The following is a 21,886-nucleotide window of genomic DNA, read 5'->3' on the forward strand; positions in this document are numbered from 1 at the left end:
ATCAGGGTCAGCGGTGAGATAAAGTTATACCCCACCCTTTATTCTCAATTTGGGGAAACCTTCTTAAATGAGGTGGGGTTCGCTTCCGTCCTCCCTTACCAAACAAAGGTGACTCTTTTCTCTCTTCTCTATCTCTTTCCTGCCAAACAATGTCTTATTGCCTATGTTTGGAATGGATTAATAGGGCTGCTCAAAAAAACCGAACCGGACCGGACCTGGTTCAACCGAGCCAAATCTCATGCAACCGGGCGGTCCAAAGCGGGTCCACGGGTCAGCAGGTCTGGTTTTCGGTTCCATATGGGTTAGGACGGGCGGGTTCGGATTTGGAAAACTTAATCCATCGAAACCCAAACCCGCCCAAGAGATACTATAATTTTTTTAATTTAAAACCTACAGCTGTCTCACTCTCACATTAGTACACTGTCACAACTTGCAGCAGCATTGATGACACACGTAAATAGCAGCTTTCCAAAGTCCAAGAGTGCCTCTTCGCAGCATTGTCTTTTCAGATGTCAAATTGACTCTTTTTAAATGATAAAGAAAATTAAAAGTCCCCTATTAATAATTAATATTGTAGCCCAAGCTAAAATCCACCTATTAAGAAACCAAAACCCACTTTGATGCATAGAGTGGCGGTGGCTTTTGTCAGTGGGAGCCAAAAGTTGAATACCCATGAGTTGAAACAAGGAAGACGATGGGGTGTTGTGAGAGAAGTTGAGGTAGATCAAGTGATATTGAAGACCAAGCAGAGGATTGATCATGGAGATGGAATGTTACAACGGAGATTGAGTGTTAGATCTGTGTTGTTGAACTGTTGAAGCTTACCGGAGGTAAACCATAGCATCGTCTAATCTGCCAATAAATTTGAAGCTTACAGGGGTTGAAACATCATGAACCTTGCATCTCAACACCATGGCATCGTCCAATCTGCCATCATCTCCTTCTTCTTTTTTCTTTTTAATTAAAATTTTTCTGGGTAAAGGTCTGAGAAACTTATCTCCTTCCTCCAGATTCGATCGCACCCACCTGACTGACCCATTTATCCGCTTAACCCGAGACCCGCGCGGACCGAAGCTGTGTTTGGGCGGAATCGGTCCACAGTATCATGCACTCGGTTTCGGTCGGTTGGGAGATTTTGAGCCCGAATCCGGCCGTAACCGACCGGTGCTCACCCCTATGGATTAAGATCCTCTCATGTGATCATGTGGAGTTTATGCGTTTATATCTCTTCAAAAAAATTAAATATGTGAGATCCTTTAAATATTTATGAAGGGAGAGATAGACACCATATTTCACTTAACATTATGATCACATTAGAGAATCCAAAATCCTTGGAAATACCACATTCCAAATTCAAAATCAAGCAGCGATTCTTTTGGCATTCTATTGATACTTTATTTTGCAATCAATAATTTCACATCTATTAGGGCTAGAGTCTAGGTTTGATTTAATCGGCACATACTTAAAGAAGTATTGACGACCTAGGTTATCACTAACTTTCGGGCAGTCCAGCCTAGATCATCGTTAACGCACTGAGGACGGTTTCTGTCAGTACGCTACTTACGACTTTAGAAAAAGCCTTCAAAAATAGTTATCGATGAAGTATTATTTACCGATGGTACCAGGTATTGGTAACAAGTTTTTCTATAGTCAACTTTATTTTCCTTTCAAACAAACATAATTTTATGCTTTAATTGGTAGAGGTAAAGTTTGTGAAGGGAGAAAGATGTGGAGAGAGAGTTAGAGAAGAGAAAGAAGAAGGACCCAAGAAGAAGTAACATTGTTTAGGGGAGAAAATAGGGAAGAAATAAAGGTTGTAGGTGGGTCCCACCACACTTTTATGGTCTTCCCAAAACAAAGAAATATGAGAGAGGGTTCCTTTGTCTTAATTGCCATTTTGTAGCGGACTAGCGGTTATTAACTCTTAGAAAAAGTGTTTTTGACGGCCAAAAAATTTAAGAATTTAATGAATATACACTGCCAGTGTAAAATAGTTTTACACTGACATCCAATTGAATTCCGCCAAATTAGTAAATATGTTTTTATTTTAATAAAAATTAAAAATAAATGTAACTCTCTCTTATGTGTAAAACCTTGATTGGATGTCAGTGTAAAACTATTTTACACTGACTGAGTGCATATCCATTAAACTCAAAATTTAAACACGAAAATTTTATTTTTTTTATCTTATATATCTACCTCTTTATTTCTCTTTTATTTATACCATACCACACAATCTATCAATTCACTTTATTTTTCACTTATTTCTCACATATCTCTATTTATCTTCTTTCTTTCTTTTTTCTCTCTTCAGCCAAACAAAGTGTAAATAATGTCTAAACTAGCCTATTGATTTGATATATGTAATTTTTCATCTATCACCATTTATAAGGTATGGTTTAACACAAATTTTTATCTTATGATAAGCTATTTGACTAATAAGCTCAATTTTTTATATAGACTAAACATATTTAAATCTTTTGACTCAATACAAAGTATATAATTTTAAGATATTTTTATAGGAAATTTTAAGATATTAATATTGAAGATAATATAAAATTAATAAAATTATTGTTATACTATTAACATTTATATAAATAGATTAGCTTCTTATGTCTAAAAGACTATTGAATATCAATAAGTTGTTGATCTTTGACTCATTCTGTCAAAATTTTCTTATTTTTCTTTTGTTAATTTTTTTTGTTTATTTCTCTTTTTAATATATGTAATATTAATTATTTATAGGTGTGGCCTTAAAATATTTGTGAATCGAAAAGTAAAAAAAAATATTAACATGAGAAACTGTGAGAACAATTTGATATGCGAGGGTCACTTCCCCTTGGTCGTTCCTTTATTCTCATCTCCCACGATAGTTACATGAATATATGCTTTGACTGTGTTTATTGAGATTTAATTTTAATGATCGTGAATGGTTTACCCGTTATTTTCCAATCTTTTCGATAATCTTCATTTCATTGTACTTTTTTTTTTTTTATGAACAACCGGGGCTAAAAGCCCTTCATTTCATTGTTCTATGGCCTTATCTCAAGGGACCAAACCTATATGGCTATATATAACTAATTAATTAAGTAGACATTTGCACTTTATACGAAAGTAGGCTCTGTTTAGTGGTAAAAAGAAAAGTCAAGTATGAGAAACAAAATATCCCTACTTACTAAATAGGTCATGCCCTTACAAAACAAAAGATGATGGGTCAAAACTGGTACAAAACATTTTAGACCCACCAAATCATGTTTCCTAATCACCATATCTTGGACCATAACGTTCCCTATTTCAACCGTTTTCTCATATTTTTTTCCTCCTATTTTTATCAACTTCTTTTTGGATACTACAATTAACAAAAGGTCAATATTAATAAATTCACATTGACCAAATCACCCTCAAACGCCATGATCAGTGACGGAAAACATCAAAAGGGCGGTGAGTGATAGACGCTGCAGAAGCCCATGGGCCAACAGGCATGGGCCGATGATGGGCTTGGGCCATGGGATGGTGGCGCGTTGCAGCCTCAACGGCAGAGGACGGCACGGCCACGCGCTCACAAGAAGGGCACATGGTGAGGGTCGTTGGTGGGGTCATTTGCATGTAGAATTGAGGGGAAAGTTTCAGTGCTCTCAGCTCCTGAACTTCCTTCTGCAACCTCCTGTTTTCCTCCGTCAGATTCTCACAGCACCTTTTCAACACCTCGCAGTCAACCTCAGTTTGCTTCAGCTTAGTCCTGTAATAATTTCAATCCGTTAGATCAAAGCTTGAGAAATAAAATTATATTTGAATTGGATTTTTAATATTAAATATTATTTATGATCCAAATATTGAGTGAATATCCATATTTGTCACTGAAATCATAAGCATCACACAAGATTTTTTGAAAGTGAGCATCACACAAGGTTGCTTCTAGAAAAAAATGAAATATAATCTGTAACGCAGATATGTGTGTAAAATATTGGTCAAATCAATCTTTATAAATTAACTTGACCGACGTTTTCTGATTAACTTGCTTGATACATGATGTTTCAGGAATAAATTTGACGATTCACTCTTTCAATAAAACATTGAAAATTGAAAAGGGTTGTGACCTAGAACTAACCTTGCTCTTCTGTTCTGGAACCAGACCTCTACTTGTCTAGGTCGAAGGCCTAACCGTTTTGCCAGTGCCAACTTTTGCTTCTGCATAATCAAAAATCACATTGGTCAGCAAAAAAATTTACTATATTCTGTTTGGTTTCCACCCAAAGAAAAAACCATTTTTAAAAAAGGGCTTTTAAGCTTACAGGGTTGAGGGTATTGTGTTCTTTGAAGCTCTCTTCAAGAATAGCTGATTGGTCTTTGGAGAGCCTGAGTTTTTTTCTGGCGGTTTCAGCGTCTTCTTCGTCTCCATCGTGCTCTTCTTCGCCGTTGGTCTCTCTCTCGCTTCGTTTTCCGCTCACGGTGGAGACGGTGCTGTTGGGAGATGAAACCCCTGCTTCCTCCTCACAATCAACGGCGGATGGTAACCGGTTCACGTCGATTCCGAACAGGAACGGTCCCGCTTCGCCTCTGCATGTTTCAGAGTTTCGATCTGTAAACATGAAACAGCATGGAGAAGAAGAACAGTTATTACCAAGAGTGCAGAAGACCCACAAGGCCAAATCAACATGAATGAGAAAATGGAGGAGAAAGAGGAAACAAAAATAGAAACTTGATCAGATCTGGAACATGCAGGGTGAAAGTTAGGGGGGAAACCATCTCAAACAACACATACCTGAGGAAGTGAAGTGTTCATTCCAAGAGGGTTTTTGAGGATTGCAACCAGAGGGAGAAGATGAGTAAGTGGAAGATGACATGAGATTCAGAGGATGAGGATTTGGAGTTTTCTGAGGGAAGTTGAGGCTCAGACTCAAACCCAAATCTTCCTTTGCAACCATCATCTTTCAAGTTTTTGTGAAACAGGATATAAGTTCTTATAAGCACTTTTGGGCTAGAATGAGCTTGAAGAAGGTTTTGGTGAGAAAAAGAGCTTTTTTCTCCACAATATAGAGAAGGATGGGGGAGATATGGAAGATGAGTGTGGTTTGGTTTTGGAGTGTGGGATGAGGTTGATTATATAGAAAGGGGAGTAAATGGGGTTGGGAGTGGTGTGTAGTTTCAATGATGACTTTATGTCAGCAAAGACCAGTTATCTCAATCATGGCATTTGCCCCCCAAATAATACAACCCTGCTTTGTGTCTGTCCTCTCCTCATTTACTTCATCATTATATTGATATCTTACCCTTGCACCTTCTTACCTTTGACCATTTGGTAAATGGACAGCACCTTTTCTTATAAAGAAAACTTTAGTTTTCTTTTGTTTCTTTCATAACTCACTCTCACACGTTTGGTGCCATAGCACTATAGCCCATCTGCACAACTAATACCATTGACTGCTAAATAATATGGGAGTTGGGTTTGGGCCTCCCCTATGGGGCTGCGCGCCCCACCCTTTTTTTTTAAACCCAAAAGTGCCCTACGGAAAGGTACTTTCCGTATTCAATTTAACTGAATACGGAAAGGTACTTTCCGTATTATATTTTGATGAATACGGAAAGGTATTTTCCGTATTTAACTCTGACAGGATTCCCCCTTTTTCCACCATTACTCCTCCCTCACCAACTTTCACCAACCCCTCACCAGCCCCCCTGAACCTCCTCAATGCCTCCAGACCACCCTCTCTCTCACCCTCTCCTACCTCACTTTCATTCCCAAGCTCTCCACCACCATCCACTCCTTCATTTCCCAAGCTCTCCACCACTACAACAAGTGTTGTAGTAGAGGTAAGTCTATGTGTTTATTTGTTGTTATTTTGTAGGATTAAGTAGTGGAAGTAGTTAGATTAAGTAGTTTAAGTAGTTAGATTAAGTAGTTTAAGTAGTTAGAAGGATGGGTTTTTGAATTCTGAGTCGTGATATAATACGGATTGTTATCTTCCGTATTGAATATGGAAAGGTACTTTCCGTATTCAGTATGGAAAGTAACAATCCGTATTCGGTATGGAAAGTATATTTCCGTATTGAGTATGGAATGTAACTTTCCGTATTCTCTTCCAGGAATGACAGATTCATTTTTCTTTGGTGAGTCACAATTGATTGAAGCTGGATTTCACAATGGTCAACCTGAAGAGGCCACTACAGAGGTGCCACCACCAGCATTTGTGCCCCCGTGTATAAGTATAGATGTCTCGCATTTATTTGCAACTGATCAGGTATTCTTTGAACATATTTTTGCATTGTTTTGAGAGTGTAATATATCAATTCTTATTATGTCTTGATCACCCTTGTAATCAATTCTTATTATTATAACAGATTTTCCCTACCCGTGATGATCTTATCAATTGGGTTCATGGAATTGCGATTGAAAATGGATATGTTACGTTGATCACAAAGTCAGATTATGGTGGGAATGGAAGCAGAAAAGCTTATGTCATGTTGGGGTGCGAGAAGCATGGTAAATATGTTCCTTATAGAGACCCTGACCTTGTTGAAGGGACGAGATCACAAAAGACAGGTTGTCCTTTTAGACTAAAAGGACGACCTAGGAAAAATGGCATAGATAGAGATTGGCGGCTAAAGGTGATGGAAGGTATACACAACCATGAACCAGCTAGGTCACTACTTGGGCACAATTTTGTTGGTCGTCTAAAACCCGGAGAGAAGGAGCAAGTGGGAAAAATGACAAGGAGTTGGGTTCCACCGAGAAAGATGTTGTTGACTTTGAAGGAAAACAATCCTTCAAACTTGACTACCATATCTCAGATTTATGGTGTTTGCAAGAGGTTAAGAAAATCCCTCCGCGGGGGATTGACAGAAATGCAACACTTGTTGAAGAAGTTGGATGGTGACAAGTATGTCCACTTTGAAAGACATGAGCCTGGATCGGAAGTCATTAGGGATGTATTTTGGGCTCATCCAAATGCTATCAAACTGTTCAACACATTTCCATATGTAGTGATTATGGATTGCACATACAAGACAAACAAATATGCAATTCCCTTGCTTGAGATTGTTGGACTGACTTCCACAGATAAGACATACTCCATAGCCTTTTGCTACATTGTTAATGAGGGCACATATGACTACGTTTGGGCACTGGAGTGTATGAAGTCTCTATTAGCTGATCAAGCCATGTTGCCTAAGGTGATTGTTACTGACAGGGATCTTGCCTTATTGAGTGTTGCTAAGCAAAGCCTTCCTAACACTACACATTTATTATGCTTGTGGCACATCAACAAGTGTGTTTTGGCAAAGTGAAAACTCTATGTTGGCACAGATGATTTTGCTGAGTTGGTTATGATGAAGTGGGCAGAGGTGGTGGATGCTGCAACAGTTGAAGAATTTGAAGTGAAATGGATGCAATTGTTTAATATGTGCAAGGCAAAATACAGCAACTTTACCTCCTATTGTTCTACTACATGGTTGGTTCACAAGGAGAAATTCGCCAAGGCATGGACAAATCATGTGATGCACTTTGGAACAACAACAAGTAACAGGTAAAAAAATTACATGAGCTTAATTTATGCGTTGTTTGTTCATTTGATAGATTGTTGTTAATAAGATATCTATTTGTTGTTTGCAGGGCTGAGGGTGCACATGCCAGTTTGAAGAAGATGTTACGGGATTGCAAGGGTGACCTGGCCACTTCATGGGATGCGTCGCATAGTTTGACATGTAATCGACATACTGAAATATTAGCATCGTTTGAGCGCAGTATTCACAGAATTGATCACATTTTCATGTTCCCATTTTACACAAATATTAGAGGATTTGTGTCAAACAAATTCCTGCAGCTCATCGACGATGAACATATAAGAATGAAGTCCTACGGCGGATGCGATTGCTTGTTGAGAGAGACTCATGGACTACCTTGCAGTTGTGAACTTGCAGGTCACCGGTCAACCACTCTCTTGTCAATTAATTCTATTTGTTATTGAAAGTGACACTTTTGTGAACTTGCAGGTTATGAAAGAATTCCATATGAGTCAATTCATCCATTCTGGAAGAGACTGAGTTGGGAGCATGTACCTGAACCTGTTGCAGATACTACCAGCAACCATATTTGCGGCATGAACCATGGAGATATGCAACCAGAAGTTGAGGCATTGACACATTATTTCAGTTCTTTGGATACTGGAGGGCAGAGTATGGTAAGGAGGAAGCTTCAAGCGATCTATTGTCCTGAAAGCAGTTCACTTTGTACTCCTGCGGTTAAGATAAGGTCCAAGCGCACTCTTAAGGCGAATGAGAAAATACCACCTAAGAATAAAGCAATAGGATCCTTGACTCGTGATCTTTCAGGTTTTGAACATGTTGATAGGGAGATCAGAGAGGCAAAGAAGGTTTCACAACCACCAAAGAAGAAGAAGCGTGTGAAGAAGTCTGATACAAGCTATTTCATGGGTCATTTTCCAGCCTTTTTCCACCCATATATACAAACAGTTCAGAATGTTGAGGATGATGGTAACTGTGGCTATAGAGCCGTTGCTGCATTACTCGGACTACCATCAGGTGAGGAAAGTTGGTCATGGGTTAGGGCAGCGTTGATAGAAGAACTTGAACGACACAGAGGGTTGTATGATGAAATGTGGTCCAGACATGTGGTTAATGCCTTACATTCCCGACTCACTCTTCCTCCTGGTGATCCGGCTACCGAGGATAAATGGATGCAACTTCCAGAGATGGGATACCTTGTAGCAACCAGGTTCCAAGTGGTTTTCATATCCATCTCCTCTACGGGTTGTTGGTCATACCTTCCACTAAGAGGAGAAGGTCCACCGGATGTACATCCTGTTATAGCTGTTGGTCATGTGATTAATCACTTTGTACAGGTATTTTTTGATTGAGTACACTAATATCCAATTGGTGAATTGATTTGTTGTATTTGCAAGTTATCTAATTTTATTGTTATTCTCTATAATGTAGCTCCATCTAACTCCTGGACATTCTATGCCGCCAATTGCTCTCCAGTGGGAACGGTATGTTGATCCTACATCAGTAAGCTGGTGCGCCCCATATGGTACACGTTTAGGAAGATTCACATCAGAATATGAAGCTTGGCTTGTTACTTTTGGTGTTCCTCTTATTCACCAAAGCTATGTAGACATCACCTCAGATTGACACCACACTTTTGTGTGATATTCATTTGTAAACGCTCTGTAATATTAATCTGATGGGCCTTGCCTTTATGATGTTCATTTGTTGCTTTTAATAATATTAATTTGATGGTCATTGTTATATTGATGGGCCTTATTATTTTGAATCAGCATCAGGGATAATTAACATAGACAACCACTCTGTCATCAGAGTCCTGTCATTTTCATCCACCCCATCATCAGAGTCCTGTCATTTACAACCACCCCATCATCAGAGTCCTGTCATTTCCAACCACCCCATCATCAGAGTCTTGTCATTTTCATCCACTAAATGACGAACTTGAAACCTGACATTACTATCTACCACCAACCAACCCCAACCACACTTGTATTATCCACCAAACACCATAAATCTTTTGACCATTCTGCTATAAATCTCTCTGGGTTCTTTATTCTTCTTCATCCTTTTCTTCATGTCTTGCTTTCGAAGATAAAAAAAAACAATGGAACAAGACTGGGATGCATTAGTCCGCCGTTGCAAACGTCAAGGCAGCACTTCTAGCAGCTCTCGTCCTCTCATTCCTGGGCCAGCTGGCGCCGTCCAGGCTGCCATGTATGGGCGTAGATCCAACCCTAACACACTACTCATTCCGACCCAAGAATTTGTGAGGCGTGCGCTCGAAGACAGATCAACCGAAACCGATCCTGATTTCAATTCAAATGCTTGGCTTACAGCCCTGCAATTGGTGGAATCTGCCACTCCGCTGGGCACAATCACAACGAATGTTGAGAGAGTAGAGAGTGTTGTTGCTGTTATTAAATCATGCACTCCCAATGGTTTCGGAGATGCCAAAGTTACCCTCAAGGTATTTGCTCGCTTTTGTCCAGCTTCTTTAACCGTCAATTTGTTGTCTCATTTTCTCTCACGATTGCATTGATTTAGGACCCTACGGGCACCGTTGACGCTAGCGTCCATCGCAAGGCCTTCACTGACGGGGAATTTAGGAATGTCATAACTGTTGGATCTGTTCTTGTTCTCCAAAAGGTCTATTACCTTAAACATTAATCTTGCTTCCTTTGAACAAGTACGCATTAATCTTTTAAATTTGCAATTTACTTGCAGGTTGCTGTGTTTGCACCGAGTAAATCTGTTCGTTATCTGAATATAACGTTGCCCAACATAGTCAAAGTATTTCCACAGGATAGCGGACCCCACGACTTCATCGATATCACTGAGGATTAATTTTGTTTTCGTGTTGCTTCTGAATAATTTCGTGTACCCTTTAAACTGTTTGCCATGAATTATTTATGTTACTTATCCTGCCTTTGATTATTTACGGTGTAGTTATACGGGTTTTTTTCAATACAAGAGTCGGCATATAATGAGTGAAAATAGAAAGCATGATTAATATAAAGAGAGTCCTAATACAAAGAGTCACATGTCATAATATAAAAATACAAAAAAAATATACAAATATATAGTCAATCACTCGCCCCGACCCCTACCGGCCCCTCTACGACCTCTAGGTCCACGGGCTCTGCCTCCACGGCCTCTGCCTCCACGCGCACCCTCTGCAGGAGCACCCTCTCCACGGGCTCTGCCTCCACGGCCTCTGCCTCCACGCGCTCTGTCTCCACGACCTCTGCCTCCTGCAGCTCTAGCTCCTCGGACAGCAGCAAAGGCTACCCCCTGGGTACCAATGAAGGCATTGGATCTAATAAGATCCAGCGCCCTCTCAGTGAGGGATCGGGAATGCGTGCCCTCTGCAGGAGCATCTGGCACCTCGAGTGACTGCTCCAACAAGTCCACGGCCCGACGCATAACAGTCTGCAAAAATAATGTAGATACATTAGATACAAATAAAATATCATGAACAAAAAATCACAATTGAATGGAAAATAAAATTCAAACTTACCACTGCACTGAACTCCTCCCTCCTATCATCAGGGATGATGAACCGATGGGACACAGCGCTGTACCACCTCATGTAATCCTCCACAGCCTCTCCCGGATATGTAGCGGGGATCCCCTGAGGGCGGAGGTGCGGCGCAAACTCAGCAAAGGCAGCATCTGCGGTCTCAGCAAGGGACCCAGACGTCTGGATCTCAGAGGGGTGTCGAGGGACATCCTGTATGAAGCCAAACTGGCGCAGAACCCTCTCTGGTAGATGCCGTCGAACAACACGGCCAAATGGCGACCGGATGTAGCCAGAATACATGGCCCTCGGATCCCGTGGTCGATGAGCCCGATGGTCCTCAAATGGGGTCCATATAACGTCATCCACCGTCAGCTCATCGAGCATGACTCGCCTCTCATCAAGGCCTGCATGCCCGACCCGGGACATAGCCCACCGCCGCGCCCTAGGCTGGTCCTGCGAGTACTCCGGATCCGCCCTACGGATAATGACGCGGTCAGAAAGGTACTCGTAGACCCATCCTAGCAGGAGCGAGGTAAAACCTCCCATCTGGGCCGTCCCCCTCCTGGACGCTCGACTAAGCTGGTCGTATAGCGTAGCGAGCGCAATCGCGCCCCACGCGTACTCGCACACTCGACCAAGATCCTCCAACATCCCTATCCAGTAGACGGTCGTATGGTAGCCTCCGCTCTTGCTAGCAAAGAGCGTGGCGCCTAGCTGGTTCACCAGCCAAATCCGTGCAGCGTCCTCATATCGGTGCTCTACAATGAAGTGAATTAAGTTAATAGTTTATAACAATACAATAATAATAGATACAAAGACAATACAATAATAATTAAGACATACCCGCCAACGCAGCCTCATACCGGGTCTGCAAGACCCCAAAGCGAATAGTCTGGGACCTATTCGTATCAAACTCAGCCTCATAAATACCAACAGATCCTCCCATCAACTGAGCACAGAGCGCTGCACACTCGTCCCTCTCCCCCCTCCCAGGCGTATAGAACCTCGACCCCATGGGGAGATGGAGAAGAGCCGACACGTCGTCCAAGGTGATAGTCATCTCCCCGAACGACATGTGGAAGCTACTAGTCTCCTCATGCCATCGCTCCACAAGGGCCAAAATAAGGCCTGCATCTGTCACCGGGTAGCTGCAATATGGTAGCTGATGAAGACCCGTCTGCTCAATCAACTCTCGAACCCGCCTGTGACTGTCTGAATCACCATCACAAGCAAGGTTCCAAACCTTCCCCCCAGCTGTGGCCACCTTCAACTGTCGACGGTCCACATACCGCTCGTCTGTGCGTAGGAGTGCATGCCACGCCCAGGGAGCCTTGTGATCAGCATAATGGGTGAGGAGCGATAGCTCAACAGGCCCCCCCGGAAACGGCGGCAACCTCTGGATCAGGTCCTCCTCGCCACCCTGTGCCCCCTGCTCTGGCGGCAGGACATCAGCATCAACAGTAGGCGGAGGAATACTATCCTCGTCAGATCCTCCCATGCCGGATGAGGCCTCGCCTGATGACTCCTCGCCGGAAGACTCCTCGCCTGAGGACTCCTCGCCTGAGGACTCCTCGCCTGATGACTCAACCATGGGAGAGGGCGGAGAAACAACTGTAGGTATCTCAACCGTGGGAGACGGCGGATAATCAACCAGAGGAACCTCAATCATGGGAGACGGCGGAGAAACAACTGGAGCTGAAGCCTCCACCGCCTGAGAGGTTGCAGCATGATCGCCGCGCCGGCTAGAAGCATGTAACCGCCGGTGTCTATCCTCAGTAGCCCCGACATCCTCACTAGAAGCATGAGACCTCTTTCTGTTCTTCATTCTCACTATATATTCAGAGCAAACATTCACTATATATACCATTTCAGCCATAGACAGAAACATGATGCAAGCAAATGGAAAATTCCTAGAATTTTATAAGTACATAGATGATAATCGGATCTTCTGTGGATTATGCATGCTTGGATCAACTTTTATTTTCCTAATAATCAATTATGGCATCTAGAAACTACTCACAAATGCTTTGGAAACCTTCTATAATTGATTCTGAACCCAGAATCAATTATAAGTGTTGGTTTTGGTTCTGAGATGAATACGGAAAACGTTTTTCCGTATTCAATACGGAAAACCATGTTCCATACTGAATACGGAAAACCATTTTCCATATTCAATACGGAAACCTGTGATCCGTATTTACCCAGAAACGCCATTAACGACAATGAGCTATCGGCCCTAAACCCAAACCACATTCAAGACATTTCAGCCAACAATACCTCTACACAAGCAACAATCGACTACCCTAGGGTTCAATGATTAACATAATTTCAAGTTAAATGGGGAAAATCCAAAAATCCTTACCTCTAGGTTTCAATTCTGAGAATGGGGTTGTGAAGAGCTTTGATGGAGATGATGGAACCTTTCAAGTACACGGTTCAAGCAAGGGGAGCGACAGAGATCGAAGGTTGAAGAGGGGAGAAGAGCTTGGCAAAATACGGAAATGGGTTTGAAATGGGTTTGAATAAACCCTTGCCGGTTTACATACTAATATAATACGGATATTAAACTTCCGTATTCAATACGGAAATGTGTCTTCCGTATTCTATTAAAGGGGGGCGTTCCAGTAATTTCCCCACTTTAAGTGGGGCGGGGAGCCCCATAGGGGGGGCCCCAAACCCAACTCCCAAATAATATGCATATTCTAAAAATATATTTAGTTTGAAAGAGTAATGTTTTTTTTTTAAAATAGTTTTGGTCGGTTCAGTTCAATCACCACTACGAGTTAGATCATGGATTCAGGATTAGAACTATAGGTCGCTTACATAATAAGTATTAATAGACTCACAATGTTCTCATATCAACAAAAGTAATTGACTAATGACTATATAACTTTTTTTTTGAAAGAAAGTAATTTGTGTTTACCACCTGAGTATTAAATATAAATGTTTTCAATATATAAATGTTCTTAATTTTTTGAATGTTCTTGTTGTGTTACTAGTAGGATTTAAATTTTGAACTTGAAAAAATTTGTAACATCAAGTTCGAGTTAGGCTATCCATACCATACCAATAATATAAAAATGTTCTAACTAACACGTACTATTTTATACATATGTTTACATTCAATAATGTAAAAATTATACAAGTACAAATAAAATAGTAATTTTTTAAAGAAAATAAAATAGTAATTAAACATTGTTTTGTATTGTTTAGACATTCAACATATTAAGAAATTAAAATGTTAACTTATATTTCCAGAAGTGGAATACAACCAATAATTGGGAAATATGAAAATGATGGCACCTTTAAATTTACACGAAATTAAAGAGTGTTATTTCACATCCATAAGCCATCATCAATAAAATGGAGAAGACATGTAAAAGGCTTTCTGATAAGACGATAACTATATACATCACATCATTGCTCATGTTACATTATTTTTCGCTGATGAGATTGGTTTTCGTTTTCAAAATTCCTGCTACCAGGATGATAAGACTAGTTATTAACTTATTATTGTGGAATCTCTTGCATTTCGTCTAGATTTTTTTTATAGTGATGATAATAAGATTTAAATGTATGAACTTAAATAAATTATTCAACTTCTTCATAAGTAGTACATGTTTAAAATTTTGCCAAAATTAATTCTATTAAAGTTCAAAAAAAAATTCTATTAATTCTATAGAAAGTTCTTTCAAAAAAATAAATTCTATATAAATTTAAAATCAATTATAAAGATAAGTTTATGGGATAAGTTTCTGTATGACAAAATTCATTTGTAAAACAAATCCAAAAATGAAATTAATGTATATTTGACTAAAGTATTTCCTTTTTCTTTTTCTTTTTCTTTTTTAAAAGTTAATATTGGAAATACAAGCACGTACTCAATTTCAGAGTTATCAGACTCGGGCGGAACCGACCGGTTTGACCGGTTGAATTGGGAACCAATCCCTAGATTGGTTCGGTCTGAAGATCGGATCGGCCATGCAATATGCCCGTTGTGAACGTCTGGCCGAGTCGGTTAAGAAACCGGTGACCGACCCTTAGGGTTGGACCGGTTCGTTAATTAAAAAAACTCCAAAAAGCAAAACGACGTTGTTTCAGCCAGGATAGGGTTTTTCTTTAGTTTTCTTCCAAGCTTATCTCGAGTTCTTCATATTCAGACCTCAGCAAAACCATCGTTCTTCATAGGCTTCTGCCGCCCGTCACCGCTCCAGCACTCCACCGCCACACTTTGTCCTTCTTCTCCTTTCAATTATTTTCCATTATTCAGAACATTTAAGCAAAATAGTGTATGGAATATATATGATTTGGGTCACAAAATAGAAGTAGAGCTTTCACTCTCTGTAATCTTTGTATGAGCTAATTTCATTCTCTCTTAAATACAATTGATACAAAACTAATCTCTTTCGATCACTTTCTCCTCATCGTTATAGAACTGATACATTTACGATCAAACTTATAGCAGATTCAAACGAGTGGCATGATAGTTGCACAAACCATATAAAAAGAAAAATTGTTGATTACAGAATACATTATGGCATTGTGTGATAGTGAAATAGATACATAGAATTGTTTGTATAAGGAAATAGATTGTCAACCATATCTGTTCAGATACATAGAATCGGTAGTATAGTGAAATAAATTTCCTTGTGTGATAGTAAGATAAGGAAATAGATAGTATAAAGTTCCTTGTGTGATTGTTACTATTTTTTTTGGATAAATAAATTTCCTTGGATGAAACTTTGCCTTCCTTTACTACTTGGACATGAAGAAACTTGACATTGTTATTACTATATTTATCATTTGTTAGCTTATGATGTAACAAGACCTTAGTTGTTGAATTTTGTTTTAAATTTGTTTATGCGCTTTTTGTTGTGATTAATTAAAGCGCAAAACTGATGTTGTTTGATGATGTTCAAAACTTATTTCAGTTATTTGTGAGTTGTGACACTTTTTTGTGGTAAAACATTCCTTGTTTATGTATGGTATTTCATATTTGTGACATCTAGTTATGGTACTATGAATTTTTTAATTTTTTTAGTGTCAACCGAGTCAAACGATTCAACCAGTGACCCAATGGTCAGACCAGTGACCCATTGACCCAGTGCCCTGACCAAGTCGATCTCTGGATCGAGTCTGATAACACGATAACACTGCTTAATTTCATTTATCATTTAAGATTGTCAATGCTCATTATTTTGAAAGAATCTACAACAATTAAATCATGATTTTATTAGGAATTTTAAGGGGTCAAACCACAGTAAGTTAAGTTTTGCACTAACTTTGATTAACAAGGTAGTATAATTGGTAGATAGTTGATCTCTTTAAACATTTAGTCGAAGATTCTATCAATGAGCAGTGCCTATAGTAAATGATTTGTTGGGAAAGATATATCTATTTAATGTAATATCCGAGTCTCGAGAGGATAATAAGTCTCACAGTTGTCAGTTGTGAGATCGTCGCCTCATTCCATCGACCTCCATCTCTAATATCTCTTTGAAACCCTCCCTTCCTATTTGAACTTGCTCACTCTCCTTGTTGGCCAGCTCCTAACATGGTTTTCCTTCCACCTCTCTTGACAAAACCTTTAACTAAGTGATAAAAACTGGAAGATAAATAGATTTTTTATAAAGACAATAGAGAATAATTCTCTTAGTAATTACGACTCAGGTTTTCGAGAATTTATCTCTTAACAATAATAATTTCCTTAATATTTTGAATGCTCTTTGTAATCAGATTCACAAGAGAATTCACAATGGCTATAAAATTAAGGATGAGGGACTCTAATGGTTCTAATCACCAATTTTTTTTTTGTACATCAGAAAGATCTAATTACCGATTCGATCTTATTCTTTGTTTTTCTTTTCTTATTTCAATTTTTTTTTTGTTTATGGTAGGGTTCCGGTGCAACTGCGACTTTGTTCCGTCGCATAGGAATAGAGTTCAATTTAAATCACAATTACACAAATTAATGAATTAAATTTTAAATTTACTTTTTTTCTTTCTTTCTAGAAAGTAATTTTTGGTGGAAGCCACCAAATGAAAATGTTGATTCTAGATGCCAAAATTGTAGTACTCTCAACTACCCAAAAAATAAATGGACCTTAGGACAAGGAGTAGGGGCCATAGCATAGGGCAATGCAAATCGCAGGAAATCTTGAGCATTTAACCGAGTGGGCCAGAACGCACCTGAAGACTTCCATTGTTGAGAATCAGGTCCCTACATCAACGGTTGAGGTCAGTGTCACATTGAAGAAGGAACGGCCATGATCACCAGCATCCCTCGACACCCATCAAAATCAGCACAGCCAATGGTCATGATTGGCACCAAACAGATAACCTTTTCATTTCATCTGGGTGGGTCCCTATTATCCCTTACCCAATGCGAGGGACACTCAAATCTTCACCCATGCGACCATCACGAGGGTCTTCCCCCCAAGCAACAACGTCGCTTTCTTCACCTTTTTCTTTTCTTCCACTATGCTGCTATATTTCTTTTCCTAGTGATTGTGGTAAAGAAGAAAAATAAAACAACTTCGTTTGTTTCTTGTTGCTCGTGTCCTGTGAAGATCCGCGCGTGAGAGAAGTAAATAGGATCTGCTTTACAAGATTTTGAGCGTTAATTAGAGGAGTGTTAGCAAACTAGCACTCCCTATTAGACTCTCTTGTCAACTTATTTAGTTAAAATCCATGCATGTTCTAAAATAAGAGCGAGACTTATACTCCCTCCGTTTCTAAATAACTGATACTAATTTGGTTCTTTTTTTTGTTCCTATTTAACTGATACTTTTACAATTTCAAGAGAGCATTAATGCTACTTTATCAATTGTGTCCTTCATTTATTGTTGGTAGGAAAATTGAAAAGTTAGTGTTAGAGATACATAGCCATAATATCCTACAGGATATTCCTCTGTTATTATTTGTTCTATTTTGTAATATGCCTCAGAATATTCCTTAGCATATTCTGTAATTTTCTATTATAAATAATATTGTCTACCTCACACACAATTTGTGGTGAGAGTATCCAATCTTACATGGTATCAGGTTTTCGGTTCTAACCCTATCCCCCAAACCTGCCGTCATTTTCTCTCTTTTTTCTCAAGCTGTAGCTGTAGCCTTGCTTTCCGTGCAAGTGCTTTCCTTTCCGTGCCAGCCGCCACCCGTCCTGCAGCTTTTTCCGTCCTGAACTCTGCGTTGCTGACGTCATTTCTGTCCTTGTGCAGTCAACATCAACTGCGTGTCCTGCTTCGTGTTCCGCGCCTCCAGCCATCTTTTTCCGCGCCGACAGAGACGTCAGCACCTTTTTCAGCGCCTCTGTCTCCTGCTGAGCCGCCAGACAGCCCGCTGTCAGCGTCTGTTTTTGCAGCGCCGCCAGACCGCCCTTCTGTCCCTCCTGCACGTGGCTCGGCCTCGTGTTTTGTGCGGTTTCTTTTTCCAACATCAACCGCCAGCCGTCAGTTCTCGGGATCCACGCTGGTTTTTCTTTTAAATTAATTTTCTCTTCAGCTTTCCCGTTTGTCCAGGTTGATTTTTTTTTTTTTTTTCTTGACTAGAGTTGATTTTTTGGCTGGAAGTTTATTTCTATCTTTTGGGACTGTTGTTTTCACATGGCTTCCGATGCTACACCTCCGACTTTTTCCTTCAACACTTTGGTGCATATGCTTACCGTGAAACTTAAGCCGGATAATTTTCTTCTCTGGCGTAAACAGGTTACTGCTCTTCTTCAGAATCAGAACTTGTATGACATTGTTGATCCTACAGTTGACCCTCCCCCAGAATTTATTCAACAAACTTATGCACAAACTGTTACTCACCCATTACGTAATGGTGATCTTTCTCCAAATCCTGTTTATGCTCAGTGGCAGGCTCGAGATCGTAATGTCAACAGTCTGCTTCTTTCCTCCCTGACTGAGGATGCCCTCTCTGAGACCCTAAGCGCAACCACTGCTCGTGATGTTTGGGTTGCTTTACACTCTGCTTATGCCTCACGCAGCAAGGCACGTGAACTACGTCTCCGTGATGAACTTCAACTCATGCGTCGTGGTTCTCTATCCGTTTCTGAGTACGGGCGGAAATTTCGCACTATCTGTGATCAGCTGGCTGCTATTGGCGCACCTGTTCCTAATGATGATAAAGTTCACTGGTTCCTTCGTGGTCTTGGCCCGTCATATGCAAATTTTTCCACGGGTCAGCTTGATCAGGTACCCCTACCTCTTTTTACTGACATTCTTTGTAAGGTCGAGAGCCATGCTATTTTTCAGGCTTCTCTTGAGGAATCAGTGACTGCTCCGCCTGCTGCCTTCCATGCGAGCAATCAGCCTCGCCCTTCTGGTACTCAGTCTTCCACTAGTGGCAACCGTGGAAATTCCGGTGGCAGTTCTCGTGGTGGAAATCGTGGAAACTCTAATGGTGGGCCTCGCCAGCGTCGCAACAATGGCGGCTCTGGTCGCCGTGGCTCCTACACTCCCCGCTGTCAAATTTGTCGTGAGCAGGGTCACTATGCTGATAAGTGTCCGGTTCGCTGGGATCGTTCTGCAGAGTCTGCAAATTTGGCACAATCCTTTGCTGCGGGTTGTTCATTGGACAACTCAAACCGTTCCGACTGGTACATGGATACAGGTGCCACTTCTCATATGACTCCTTCTCTATCTCAGCTGACGGACTCTCAGGACTACTCTGGTAATGATCGTGTTCTTGTTGGTAATGGTGCTGGTTTACATATTACTCATATTGGTTCTCGTTCTGTTTCACACTCTGTTCCTTTATCTAATGTTTTGGTTGTGCCCCAGTTAACTAAAAATCTTGTCTCTGTTAGCAAATTGACTCGTCACCATAATGCTAAAGCTATTTTTCTGGATGATTCTTTTGTTATTCAGAACCGACAGACAGGCGCCGTTCTGGGAAAGGGCCGATGTGATAAAGGACTTTATGTGCTTGACCAAGGATCACAGGCGCTGCTTACTACCAGTTCTCCATTACCTCGTGCCTCTTTTGAATTGTGGCACTCCCGATTAGGACATGTTAATTTTGATATTATTCAACAATTGCATAAACTTGGTTGTTTCAATGTTTCCTCCATTTTGCCTAAGCCTATCTGTTGTACTTCTTGTCAGATGGCTAAAAGTAAACGTCTAGTCTTTTATGATAATAATAAAAGAGCTTCTGCAGTTTTAGACCTTATCCATTGTGATTTGTGGGGACCATCTCCTGTTGCTTCTGCTGATGATTTTTCGTACTTTGTTATTTTTGTGGATGATTTTTCCCGGTTTACTTGGTTTTATCCATTGAAGCGCAAATCTGATTTTTATGACGTTCTTGTTCGCTTCAAAGCGTTTGTGGAAAATCAATTCTCCCGGTTGATCAAAGTTTTTCAAAGTGATAATGGCACTGAGTTCACTAATCACAAAGTTCAGACTTTATTTGCTGCCTCAGGTGTGCTTCATCGTTTTTCCTGTCCTCATACTCAGGCACAGAATGGGCGGGTCGAACGTAAACACAGACATGTTCTTGAGCTTGGTCTTGCTATGTTGTATCACTCTCATGTCCCTACTATCTATTGGGTTGCTGCTTTCAGTACTGCGGTATATATTATTAACCGTGTCCCTTCTAAGGTGCTCGCTAATCAGATTCCATTTCAGCTTCTATTTCATGTTGCGCCTACGTATGCTAATTTTCATCCTTTTGGATGTCGGGTGTTCCCGTGCTTGCGTCCATACATGAAAAATAAATTTAGCCCTCGGAGTACTCCTTGCATATTTTTGGGATATAGCAGTCACCACAAGGGATTTAAATGCTTCGATCCGGCCATTTCTCGGACTTATGTGTCTCGTCATGCTCAATTTGATGAATTTTGCTTCCCTTTTGCAGGTTCTCACTCTTCACCTCATGATTTGGTGGTCTCTACGTTTTATGAACCGACTGCAGGTTCTCCTCCATCTCCACCACCTGTTCCTCCTGTTGTTTCGGAGAGTTCACCGCCTGCTGGTTCTCTGTCTTGTCCATCTTGTGATGACTCAGATGCCCTACCTGCTCTGCCGGTTCCTCTTGGTGATGAACCACCTTCGCCGGCTCCTACTTCCCCAGTACAGCCGAACACCCCTCCTGTTGGGCCTCCGGCTTCGCCTGCTTCACCGCCGGCTACTTCCCCTGTTGTGGCTCAGGTTCCCCTTGCTCCTCTTGCTGCTCGTCCGCGGACTCGTTCTCAGAACGGTATTTTTAAGCCGAATCCGCGATATGCCTTGGTTCATGCTCAGCCTACTGGTCTTCTCACTGCTTTGCATACTATTACTGAGCCTAAGGGATTCAAATCAGCTATGAAGCATCCTCAGTGGTTGGCAGCCATGGAGGATGAACTTTCTGCCCTTCATAACAATTGTACTTGGACTTTGGTTCCTCGCCCTTCCACTACAAATGTTGTTGGAAGTAAATGGGTCTTTCGCACTAAATTCCACAGTGACGGCACTGTTGAGCGCTTAAAAGCGCGTTTGGTGGCTCAGGGTTTCACGCAGATTCCAGGGTTCGATTACTCTCTTACTTTCAGTCCTGTTGTCAAAGCTACTACTGTACGCCTTATTTTATCTCTTGCCGTGGTTAATGATTGGCAACTTCATCAGTTGGATGTCAAAAATGCTTTCCTTCATGGTCATCTTACTGAAACTGTTTATATGGAACAGCCTCCTGGCTTTGTTGATCCTCGTTTCCCGACTCATGTGTGTCGGTTGAACAAGGCTCTCTACGGCCTCAAACAGGCGCCTCGTGCTTGGTTTCAGCGCTTAAGCTCTTTTCTGCTGCGTAATGGTTTTTCGTGTAGTCGGGCTGATCCATCCTTGTTCTTTTTCTACAAAG

General features: G+C 40.8%; 2 protein-coding genes and 1 pseudogene across 4 annotated transcripts; 1 reads left to right on the plus strand and 2 right to left on the minus strand.

Annotated features, from left to right (window-relative positions):
* Positions 1-3,149: 3,149 nt before the first annotated feature.
* Positions 3,150-5,198, minus strand: LOC130710801 (homeobox-leucine zipper protein HAT4-like; annotated as a pseudogene).
* Positions 5,199-7,922: 2,724 nt separating this feature from the next.
* Positions 7,923-10,420, plus strand: LOC130710800 (uncharacterized). 2 transcript variants are annotated; one of them, XR_009010483.1, is made up of 3 exons: positions 7,923-8,858; positions 8,953-10,167; positions 10,246-10,420. XR_009010483.1 is itself a non-coding variant. In XM_057560165.1 (2 exons), the coding sequence occupies exons 1-2, from the start codon at positions 8,097-8,099 to the stop codon at positions 9,145-9,147; spliced, it is 957 nt and encodes a 318-aa protein (XP_057416148.1). In that variant the 5' UTR covers positions 7,923-8,096; the 3' UTR covers positions 9,148-10,356. The 2 variants fall into 2 exon arrangements, 1 of the variants encoding a protein (XP_057416148.1); XM_057560165.1 differs by having other exon boundaries at positions 8,953-10,356.
* Positions 10,421-10,499: 79 nt separating this feature from the next.
* LOC130710798 (protein MAIN-LIKE 2-like) lies at positions 10,500-13,710 on the minus strand. 2 transcript variants are annotated; one of them, XM_057560163.1, is made up of 4 exons: positions 13,404-13,710; positions 11,885-12,871; positions 11,039-11,799; positions 10,500-10,950 (listed from the first exon to the last, which is right to left on the minus strand). In XM_057560163.1, the coding sequence occupies exons 2-4, from the start codon at positions 12,864-12,866 to the stop codon at positions 10,609-10,611; spliced, it is 2,085 nt and encodes a 694-aa protein (XP_057416146.1). In that variant the 5' UTR covers positions 12,867-12,871; positions 13,404-13,710; the 3' UTR covers positions 10,500-10,608. The 2 variants fall into 2 exon arrangements, with proteins under 2 accessions (XP_057416146.1, XP_057416145.1); XM_057560162.1 differs by lacking the exon at positions 13,404-13,710 and having other exon boundaries at positions 11,885-13,062.
* Positions 13,711-21,886: the final 8,176 nt, after the last annotated feature.

Source organism: Lotus japonicus, chromosome 4 (genome assembly GCF_012489685.1).
Source record: "Lotus japonicus ecotype B-129 chromosome 4, LjGifu_v1.2".
NCBI classification, from domain to species: domain Eukaryota; kingdom Viridiplantae; phylum Streptophyta; class Magnoliopsida; order Fabales; family Fabaceae; genus Lotus; species Lotus japonicus.